Source organism: Anomaloglossus baeobatrachus, chromosome 4 (genome assembly GCF_048569485.1).
Source record: "Anomaloglossus baeobatrachus isolate aAnoBae1 chromosome 4, aAnoBae1.hap1, whole genome shotgun sequence".
Lineage (NCBI taxonomy): Eukaryota > Metazoa > Chordata > Amphibia > Anura > Aromobatidae > Anomaloglossus > Anomaloglossus baeobatrachus.
The window spans coordinates 462,413,572-462,425,691 of record NC_134356.1 but is presented as its reverse complement, the minus strand read 5'-3'; the positions used below and the strand labels follow the sequence as shown (position 1 = coordinate 462,425,691).

Here is a 12,120-nt window from a genome sequence, read left to right as displayed (position 1 = left end):
CTGTCTGTGGTTTAGGATATAGAAATGAACAAGTAATTACAACAACAAAGATACTATCGATCTAATGTTATAGCACATTTTAAAGGGTTAGGCCTAGGAAACATGGCGAGAAAAATAGTGCAAATGGAATGAGAAAAAAAAAAAAAAAAAAAAAAAAAAAAAAAAAATCGCATTCCACTCGGACCAATATTTGTCAATATGGGGCAGCTCCCATGAGCGATTATTTTCTCAGCCCTAATCGGACCAAGAAAACAGTCGCAGCATGCTGCAGGTGGAATGCGATCCTGTTCCATTCGCACCCATTCAAGTCTATGGGGCGAGATAAACATCGCACTGCTCTCGCGTTACACCGGTGTAAAGTGAGAGCAGTGAGATTCTCGCATCAGCCGGCAACAAAGGAGATAGGGAGATAAATCCCTCCCTCTCCACCGCAGCGCCGGCCCTTCCCTATGCAGCGCCGGCCCTTCCCTATGCAGCGCCGGCCCTTCCCTATGCAGCGCCGGCCCTCCCCTCCGCAACTGTGGTCTGATCGCACTATCGGACCACAGTTGTGTGACACTCGCATGACACTCTGCTTCCGCTGTGCTGTAAGCGTGAGTCGAGTCATGTGAGCACTAGCACAAATCCCTGTGTGGCCTCGGCCTTAATCTGATTCGACTCACTTCTGCATTGGAGGTTAGGTTATATGTATCAGTCCTATTATAATGAGTAGGATCTCACAACTGGCCCAATCTGATGAATAGGGCAGATACATGATACAAGTCACTCCTACATGAGAGCCAGCAGATGCCTACATGGCACTTCCAGTGATTAGGTGAGTGGAGGCAGATCCACCCCTCTATAAATCACTTGTAAGGCCACATCTGGAATATGGGATCCAGTTTTGGGCTCCATATTTTAAAAAGGACATTCAGAAGTTAGCGGCAGTTCAAAGGTGGGCAACTAGACTACTACAAGGGATGGAGGCCTCCCATATGATGACAGGTTGACAAAGTTAGATATGTTTAGCTTAGAAAAAAGACGTCTCAGAGGAGATCTCATTTATATGTATAAATACATGTGTGGTCAATATAAAGGACTGGCCCATGACATATTTCTTCCAAAGACAATACTAAGGACCAGGGGGCACTCACTGCGAGTGGAAGAAAAGCGATTCCGACAGCTAAATAGGAAAGGGTTCTTTACAGTTAGAGTGGTCAGACTGTGGAATACACTACCACAAGAGGTAGTAATGGCAGATACTAGAACAGCTTTTCAATAAGGGCTGGATGATTTCCTCGGTACACACAACATTGTTGGTTATAAATGACTTAGTGACCAAATGTAGAATTGGAGGAAGGTTGAACTACATGGACCTAGGTCTTTTTTTCAACCTAAGTAACTATGCAACTATGAAACTATGTAACCAAAGGCCTAGGGGTTCTTTTAGCTTCAATCACTTGCTAAAGAATATATTCTATGCTGTATGTTTCTAAAAGCTCAGAACAGTCAATAAAGTTAATTGAATTATTGATTTACAGCTGTGTAATAAATACAAAACACACCATTTTGTAATTTAGAGAACAATAAAAAATGGGTAATAAATGAAAACAAACTTTTTTTTTGTACTGTCAGCCTATATTACGTTGTTTCAATATAAAATTTGGCACCTACTTCAGTGATAAGGAAAAGTCAATCTTGCTGGTCTCGCTGTTTCGCACCAGGTAACTTGCTTCTTTACACAGCCTCAGGAGACTCTCTGCATCTGTGCGGCTGATCGCACCATGGTACCAGCTGCAGGGGAATCCAATCATTAAACATAATAATATATTTATAGGTTTGTGTTAATGCAAAGAGTCTTGTGACTTTCTTAAAATTTCTAATTTTCTCCTATCCATCCATAACATATGATAAATTGTTCTCCTCTCTTTCTTACCAAATTATTTAGCTGGATTAATATACCAGAGCTTTAAAACACCACTTCAGCGTTTTGTTTTTTTATTGCATAGCTGGAGTGGTGCTTCAAATCTAAGTCTCCTATTCTCGGTCTTATACTAATCTTACAAAGGCTTCATCTTCTATCGCCGCTGCCCCGGTTGGTCTCCGACGATTTGTGACTTGCCGGTAGCTCCAATGTTTCATGGAGTGCATCAGAGGTAACCACTCAATACAACTCTATGAGAGCCTCGTTCTTGCTCTAATAGACTTACATTGAACACTTGCGATGTAACTTCTGACTCCAGCCAGTCAAAGGTCCCAGTCACAAGATGACACCGTGGGACTAAAGCAGCTTTGGTAAAATGTGAAGCCGCTGGAAGAGGAGTACATGACAGGGGCTTACATTTAAAGCGCCACTCTAGAGCTGAACAAAAAATGCAGTAGTGGTGCTGTAGAGGAATATACCTCCATATAAGGATGTTTTAATATGTCTATTTGACACTGAACACAAGTATTACAGTTCTCACAATGACCAAAATGTAATTTAAGTTACCTCTCGATTCAAGGCTGTTAAATTAATTATTCAAAAAACAAATAATTTTTTGTGTATCTGAAAGGCGAGGTCTCTATACCTACATGAAGCACTTATTGGGATATTTGTGCTGTCTGTCCTAAAATTCTTGAGTAAAGGCCGCTTTACACACTGCGATCTCGCTAGTGAGACTGCTAGCGTGCGTACCCACCCCCATCAGTTGTGCGTCACGGGCAAATCGCTGCCCGTGGTGCACGAAATCGCTCGGACCCTTCACACTACTTACCTGCCTAGCGAGGTCGCTTTGACCGGCGATCCGCCTCCTAAGGGGGCAGTTCATTCGGCGTCACAGTGACGTCACTAAGCGGCCGCCCAATAGAAGCGGAGGGGCGGAGATGAGCGGGAGGTAACATGCCACCCACCTCCTTCCTTCCTCATTGCCGGAAGCCGCAGGTAAGGTGAGGGTCCTCGTTCCTGCGGTGTCACACATAGCGATGTGTGGTGCCGCAGGAACGACGAACATCGTATCTGTAGCAGCAATGATTTTTGGGAATAGGGGAGCATGTCAATGATTAACGATTTTGCACGATTATGCGACCATTTTCGATTGCACGTAGGTGTTACACGCTACGATATCGCTAATGCAGTCAGATGTGCATCATGAATTCTGTAACCCCAACGACATCGCTTTAGCGATGTCGCTGCATGTAAAGCGGCCTTAAGTGGTATCAGGTTTGAACGAGTCACAATATTTAAGAAATGCTCTTTCAACTTCTTCAAAAATAGTACGATAATATAATTTTAGAGGTTATATTACAAAAACCTATGCTTTATTCTTTAACATAATTCACAAATGTCAAAGGACTGCCTCTGGTATGGCAAGTCAGCCCCATTGGCTTAATGCTATCATAGAGGCCTCTCCTAATCTCTAGCCTAGGCAGTCCTTATACCCAATCTCTTTCTTCAAAATTATAAAGGTCCATTTACACAAGTAGATAATTGAGTACGAGACAAAAAATGTGATCAGAATATACGATCTGTACAATCAAGTATTTACATTTGATAAGAACAGTATGATACATTTTTAATGTGCAGTTGTTTGATATTCCTAAGCAGGAGCAATGTCACTAAACAAGCAATTTCCAATTTCATTGTATAATCCGCGAACGAGCAATTATATATTATTCTGCTGGCTTAAATTATTTCATTCACGCTAAAAAAAATTTGTGGACTTAATGTTCAGTCGTTCAAGCCCCTTACAGTAGACAATTACCAAGAACGATGAATAATTAGTGACAAAATTGTAACAATTATATACATTTGTAATTTGGTGCTAAAACTCTAATTTATGGTCAGATGGTCCATAGTTCCTGCCAATGCAGAATCAAACAAAATAAAAAAAACTTGGATATCAGATATTCGATTCTGAACCTAAACTTTAATGTACATGGAGTTTATAAGTGGCAGAATTGGGTCTATAGGATATATTTTGGTGAAAATGGCAGACATCAATCCTGTGCTTCAGGATTATCGGAGTTTTAATGTACTTTGTAAAAGTGGAGTTTAGCACGTCAACAACTTGATCATTTCAAATGAACCAATAACAACAAAAAGTTCAAAAGATCGAGAAACTCAAATAGAAGATTACTGATGTATTTATCAACTACAACAAACTGTATTCTCATTTAATAAGCCATGTGTCAATCTCTCATCTGTAAACTTAAAGGGCTTGTCCCAAGAATAAAGTACTCTTAATTCTTGAATAGAAATAAATTCCACAATTGGATGTATTTAAAAAAATAAATAAAAAAAATGTTCCTATGCTGAGATAATCTTATATATGTCCCTGCTATGTACTGTGTAATGGCTGTGTCTGACCGTACTGGGACATGGTCTGATAATACCACAACTCCTTGGTCGGAGAGGATTTAATAAAGTATACAAACATTACAGCACGGGATCATAGCTGCTGATTTCTGTTAGGAAAACATTTACCTGTCCATTTAAAAACATGTTTTACTTCACAGAAAGAATCCCATGCTGTAAAGTCTGTGTACTCTCTTCCTCCCCTTCCCAGGAGCTGTGGTATATCTGACCATGTTCCTGCATGGTCGTATACGTCCATTACACAGGTACACATTTAGAAGATTATCTAGGGACAGGTATATTTTATTTTAACACATCCAATTGTAGAACATATTTTCATTTTAAAGATCTATTGATTAAAATGTACTTTAAGTGAACCTTAGATGTTTCTAGCTCATATTTGTATTTGTATTCATTGGTTTGTAACAAAAAAAGTTTTCCTATTTTGGGGGGTTAGTGGTGGTGTGCTTTGTAGATAATCTGTGACCAGCAGCATAAAGTAGGGACAAAACCCTGAATGAATATTGGGTTAAGGGTGCTTTACACGAGACGATCTATCGTGCGATAGATCGTCGGGGTCACGGGTTTTGTGACGCACATCCGGCATCGCTTGCGACGTGGGGCTGTGTGACACCTCCGAGTGACGCAGTATCGCTCACAAATCGTGATTCGTGTACTCGTCGCTCGGTTTCATAATCTCGTTTAATTATAATGGCGCTGGTTGCTCATCATTCCCGGGGTAGCACACGCCGCTCCATGTGACACCCCGGGAACGATGAACAGCAGCTTACCTTCGTCCCGTGGTACCCGCCGGCTATGCGGAAGGAAGGAGGCGGTCGGGATGTTTACGTCCCGCTCATCTCCGCCCCTCCGCTTCTATTGGCCGGCCGCTGTGTGACGTCGCTGTGATGCCAAACGTCCCTCCCCCTTCAGGAAGAGGATGCCCACAGCGACGTTGCACAGCAGGTAAGTGAGTGTGACGGGGGTTAACGACTTTGTGCGCCACGGGCAACTAATTGCCCGTGACGCCGAAACGACAGGGGTGGGTACGATCGATCGTGAAATTGCACGATAGATCGTACCGTGTAAAGCAGGCTTTAGTTCCTGAGGTTCTTGCTGCAGCTTTTATAAAATACCTTATGTGCTGCAGCTCTGCTAGTACTCTAAATGATGAGCTCCGGATATGTCATCCTTGTTATTCAGTCATGAACTTCAGCTCTGTCTTCCAACTATAGATGAGCAACCTTCTGCCAGGGCACAGTGAAAGCAGAAATCTGTCAATCAATAGTTTGGGTATCATTTTTTCAGAGTTCATCACTGAGAGGACAAGAAGAGCTGCTGTAGATTAAACAGTGTCTTTATCAAAACTACAGCAAGAAACCCTGTATTAGAATCACTGTCACGGTTTCAATTTTAGACTGCCTCACAATGGGAAGCATAAACCTGATGACAGATTAGGATTTAATTTAAAAAAACTAAACATTTTGTAGATTTGCCCTTATGGTATTTCTCTGATGCCTCCTTACTTGCTCTCATATTTATTGCTATATTATGAATAAGTTGTACATTATATATCGCACTTTTAGATTGATTAAGTTTGCTGATGTATAACAATAGATAGCAGGAAATGACTAAGGTACAAAAATGTAATACAGATGTCAAACAAAAGTAAGAATGTATAACTCAAGGGAAAAAAATAAAGATGTTTTTGCACTATGTTTAAGGACTTTGTAAGGAACCTAGAAAATGAGGAGAGCCATCATATTTAAAAATATTTGCTCCTTTCTGTCTAGAGATTTGTGGTCATGATATAGAACTCAGAATTAAGACACCTATTGAGATTTGTAAATAGTTCATAGATTATGGAATGAGACATATTAATGAGGTCGGCCACTACTTTTACATTGATGGCCTGTCCTTAGGATAGGTCATTAATGTCTGACTGGCCAGGATCAGAGACCCCACACTCCCACCGGTCAGTTGTTTTTCATGCTCAGTTCCGGAACTGCCATCTGATAGTGGCCAAAGCTGGGTACTGCACTTCTGTCTCACATTCAAATCAATAGGAGCAGATGCACAGTATCTGGCAGCGGCCACTATCAGTTGATGAGGCAGCTCCAGAACTGAGCATTTCCAACTGCCTGCTGCCCCCATCGGCACTGAACACAGCTGATCGGGGGAAAAGCATAGTGTCTGACCCTGGCTGATCAGACAATGATGACCTATCTTAAAGATAGCCCAATATTAACGTACTAGCCAACCTCTAAGTTATTGAATCTTAGTAAAATACATCCATATTAAAGAAGGCTGTTCACAAAATTTAACATTATAAACTGTACATTGTGCACATTTTTTCCTCTACTCTATAGGGTTGAAAAATTAGACATTACATTCTCTTGTGACACTTCAGGTGTCTCATGTGAGTGCGCTGATAATACCCCTCCCCCCATTTGCATTAACTCTAATATATAACCATGGTAGGTTTGATTTCCTCAGCTGCTTCCCCGATGCTCCTCACTCTGATGGTGTTGAGTGCCCCTAAACCGGAGCTTTAGACAGAAGTGTGAGGAGAAAGATGCGATCATGTAAAATTGATGAAGTCTTAGACGACCATGTTTTCGCAAAGACTCCCTCCTAGCAATTCCTTTTATTAAAGCCTAGGAGACGATGCGAACTGCCATTTCAGAGTAGGAAGAATTTTTGGATCGGGTGAGGTCAGCAGACCTACTATAGGAAAGTATTAGAATTAGTGCAGCTAGGGTGGTGTTATCAGTGTGATCACATGAGACAGATGAGGTATGATATGACCATGCTGGCATAGTTTGACCTTCTCTATGAGCAATCCATTTCAGTCATGAGGGATTTATAGTACATATCCACAGAGCTGAACAAAATGTAAAGCCGAATTTCACAAAAATTCACATAAGGAAATTCAACACGATGTAACACTAGAATAAAATTTAGAAAAATGTAAAACCGCATTGTTTATAATGCTAAAACTTGTGAAAAGTCCTCTTTAAAGGCAATCTGACAGGCCCCCCTCCCACCCACCAGCATTTATACATTTATTACCAAATACCCTGCCTAACGAGCCCTTTAAGGTACCGTCACACTAAGCAACATCGCTAGCAACATCGCTGCTGATGCACAACTTGCTAGCGATGTTGCTGTGTGTGACATCCAGCAACAACCTGGCCCCTGCTGTGAGGTCGTTGGTTGTTGCTGAATGTCCTGGGCCATTTTTTAGTTGTTGCTCCCCCGCTGTGAAGCGCACATCGCTGTGTGTGACAGCGACACAGCAACAACTAAATGTGCAGCCAGCAGGAGCCAGCTTCTGCAGACGCTGGTAACCACAGTAAACATCGGGTAAGCAAGAAGCCCTTCCCTTGGTAACCCGATATTTACCTTCGTTACCAGCGTCCGCCGCTCTAGCTATCAGTGCCGGCTCCTGCTCTGTGCACATGTAGCTGCAGTACATATCGGGTAATTAACCCCATGTGTACTGTAGCTAGGTGTGCAGGGAGCCAGCGCTAAGCAGTGTGCGCGGCTCCTGCTCTCTGCACATGTAGCTGCAGTACACATCGGGTAATTAACCCCATGTGTACTGTAGCTAGGAGAGCAGGGAGCCAGCGCTAAGCAGTGTGCGCGGCTCCTGCTCTCTGCACATGTAGCTGCAGTACACATCGGGTAATTAACCCCATGTGTACTGTAGCTAGCAGAGCAGGGAGCCAGCGCTAAGCAGTGTGCGCGGCTCCCTGCTCTCTGCACATGTAGCTGCAGTACACATCGGGTAATTAACCCCATGTGTACTGTGGCTAGGTGTGCAGGGAGCCAGCGCTAAGCGGTGTGCGCTGGTAACAAAGGGAAATATCGGGTTGGTTACCCGATATTCACCTTAGTTACCAAGCGCAGCATGCTTCCATGTGTAGCGACGCTCCAGCGATCCCTGCCAGGTCAGGTTGCTGGTGGGATCGCTGGAGCGTCGCTTAGTGTGACATCTCACCAGCGACCTCCTAGCAACTTACCAGCGATCCCTATAAGGTTGTATCATTGTTGGGATCGCTGGTAAGTTGTTTAGTGTGACTGGGCCTTTATACTGCCTAACACCTAAACACATATTGAAAAAAGGTATTTATAAAGTCCAGTTTTCATATGTAAATTAGACCTTGGACTAGCTGATGAGGCATTAGTGTCCCCAGACTAGTTGGCTCTCTCGGCATGTTTGATGCCTCTGTTGGCATAACAATATGATTTGCGAGAGATGGCATAATCGCCAGCAATCTGCAAATCCCATGCATGCACATGGTTTTCTTCAATTATATCATTGCGCCTCTGAAGCTTGATATATATGTGTCCTGCCTTCAAAGAGGTGCACTGCGCAAGTGCGCATATCCAAAAGTGAAACCATCATCGGCTTCACTTTTAGACATGCGCAGTGCTTTTCTGAAGCTGGGAAGTCTAGACCTGACTTTAGAAGCGCAATGATGTTAGTGAAAAAATCCACTAGCATGTGTGGAATTTGCAGAGAGCTGAGGATGTTGCCTGCTCCCTGCAAATCATGTTATCACGCCCAGAGGGTGGGAAACTAATGCACCATCGGCTAATCAAAGTGCTAATTTACATATAAAAAAGGACTTAATAAAGACATTTTCTCAATATGTGTTTAAGTGTAAGGTAGTATACAGTTAAGCAAGGTATTTAGTAATAAATATATAAATGCAGGTGGGTGGGAGTGCGTGGGAGACCTGTCAAGTTCCTTTTAAATTAAATCTTATGAGTAGAAACATTCCTCTTAAGCCTGAAGGTCATACAAAGTTGAATAAAATGATACCTTGATATCTGCAATCCAATGTCTTGTCCCAGAGAAATCCATGTTTTTCTTAATATATAAATGAGCTGCTAAGATCAATGGGTAGAACATGGATCTCTTGGAGAATCTGCCTCCAGAGCTTATTTTAAATTAAATAGGTTATTACCAGTGTGAGACATGTAGACAGGAGAGCAGACTGTCAGTCATTACATGTCTCACACTTGTAATACCCCCTTTTCATTTAAAATAAGCTGTGGAGGCAGATTTCTCAGAAGATTTCTGTCTGGCCCACAGTCCTTAACAACTCATTTACATATTAAGAAAAAAGTGGATGCCTCTGGAATAAGACATTAAATCAATGATGTCAAGGTATCATTATATTCAACTTTCTATGACATTCATATCCACATAGTTGGCTTAGAAAGAATGATCCTACTGACAGACTCCTTTTAATGAATATCTAAGTAGATAGAAAAAACTCACAACCATACACAACACAAACAAAGATTGACGTGTATAAAGCAAGGTGTATATATATTAGCAGTGTGTGGGATGTACGGATGTAATGGACCTACGGAAAATGCATAAGAGGCACCGAAATTTTAGAACAAAATCTAAGAAAAACCGAGACAAGGTCAACAATAATCACTTTATTGATTTAAAATAATGACCGCCAACCGGCAGTTTTTCTAAAGGAAGAGGGCATCATATGTAATGTAAACACATAGAGATCAAACACATGTGTTCTGCAAAAATATATCAAGTACAAACAGATACAGGAGGAAGAAGAATAGCGCATAGATATCAGAAGAAATGGAAAGTGCCAAGAGAATGTCAGACAAATATGAGAGAATGTGTTTACATTACATGTGATGCCCTCTTCCTCTAGTAAAACTGCCGGTTCGAGGTCATTATTTTTAATCAATAAAATTATTATTGTTGACCTTATCAGTTATTCTTAGAATTTTGTTCTAAAATTTTGGTGCCTCATTCATTTTAAGCAGAATAAAATTCACAGACTTGATAAAAATATCAAACCATGTCCAAAATATAACATATTTGAGTAGATCATCAGTACAACAGAATTCTGTGAAAATATTTTAAAAGTGTTGTAGCAAGTTTGGAGGCATTCCCTATCCATATGATAGCTGATAACTTCATGATCTCTAAAGCTACGAAAACAGAGGCCCACAGCAACCTTAAGATCTGAACTTTAGAAGACCAAAAACAGGAATCTGTAGCTCCAGCCTCAGTGTAGAGGAGGTACAAAGGCCTAGGCTGCACAAGCCTGTTTATGGGATTTCAGAGTCCCGATTTTGGGATTGCTGTGAGTCCAAGCAGTCAAAGCATCAGTAATCAGCAAGTTAGATTGTGGCTATGGGATAACTTATTATTCTGGAAATAAAACTAATAGTCCACTATCCAAAGTATCTTTACTAACCTTTGTGAGAGTATTGCCCCTGTAGAAGACACACACACACATTTATATATACAGTCATGGCTGAAAGTGGTTGAACCCCTGAAATTGTTCCAGAAAATGAAGTATTGCTCTCAGAAAATGAATGCAATTACACATGTTTTGTTAAAAACATTTATTTTCTTTGCGTATACTGGAACAACACATAAAGGCAAATTGGCCATAATTTCACACAAAACCCCAAAAATGGGCCGCACAAAACTGTTGGCAAACTTAACTTAATATTTGGTTGCACACCCTTTGGAATAAATAACTGCAATTAATCAATTTTTATAACCATCAACAACCTTCTTATACTTTTTAACTGGAATTTTGGACCACTCTTTTTTTGCAAACTGCTTCAGGTCTCTTCTATTCTCCTAACAGTAATTTTAAAATCTCTTCACAGATGTTCAATGGGATTTAGGTCCAGACTCGTTGCTGGCCATTTCAGAACTCTTCAGCGTTTTGTTTTCATTTCTGGGTGCTTCTTGAAGTATGTTTTGGGTCATTTTCCTACTGGAAGACCCATGACCTGAAAAGCAAATCCGGGTTTTTATACACCAGGACCTACATTGAGACCCAAAATCTTTTAGTAATCTTCAGATTTCATGATGCTTTGCACACAATAAAGGCACCAAGTGCCAGAGGCAGAAAAACAAACCTAAAACATCTGTGAGACTTCAACATACTTGACTGTAGATACTGTGTTATTTTCTTTGTAGGCCTCATTCCGTTTTTTATCATCAGTTGATGAGGTGTTTTACCAAAAATGTCTATCTTGTTCTAATCTGTCCACAAGACACTTTCCCAGAAGGATTTTGGCTTAGTCACATACATTTTGGCAAACTGCAGTATAGCTTTTTATGCCTGTGTTAGCAGTGGGGTCCTCCTGGGTCTCCTGCCATAGCATTTTATTTCATTCAAATGTGGATGAATAGTTCATGCTGAAACTAATGCACCCGGAGCCTGCAGGATAACTTGAATTTCTTTGGAACTTGATTGGGGTTGCTTATCCACCATCCTAACTCTCCTGCATTTCAATCTTTCATCAATATTTCTCTGTTGTCCATGTCCAGGGATATTAGCTACAGCGCGATGGGTTGTAAACTTCTTGATCATGTTTTGCACCATGGTCGAAGGAACAGTAAGATCTCTGGAGATGGACTGGTAACCTTGAGGTTGTTGATATTTTTCAACAATTTTGATTTGCAAGTCCTCAGACAGTTCTATTCTACTCTTACTGTTTTCCATGCGTAGTGTGACACAACAAACACACAACGCACATATTAAGTATTTTTAACTAGTTTCAGGTGTGGTTACCATACTGCCCGCATCTGTTACTTGCTACAGGTGTTTATCAATGAGCATCGCATGCTTCAAATAAAGTTATTTACCAACAATTTTGAAAGGGTGCCAACAGTTTTGTCTGGACCATTTGTTGATATTTTGTAAAAAAATTATGTTTAATTTGATTTTCTTTCTCCGTTTTGTTTGTGTTGTTCCAATATACACAAACAAAATAAACAGGTGTATAAC

At 41.0% G+C, this 12,120-nt stretch overlaps 1 protein-coding gene across 3 annotated transcripts in view; it reads right to left on the bottom strand.

Annotated features, from left to right (window-relative positions):
- SHF (Src homology 2 domain containing F) overlaps nucleotides 1-12,120 on the bottom strand; it is a 365,439-nt gene that overhangs the window by 72,123 nt on the left and 281,196 nt on the right. For 2 of the 3 annotated variants that reach the window (XM_075345669.1, XM_075345672.1), the window contains exon 6: nucleotides 1,654-1,773. The exons of the other annotated variant lie outside the window; for it this stretch is intronic. In XM_075345669.1, the coding sequence (XP_075201784.1) occupies nucleotides 1,654-1,773 (120 nt within the window). The remainder of the gene's footprint in view (nucleotides 1-1,653; nucleotides 1,774-12,120) is intronic. 3 annotated transcript variants of the gene reach the window in all.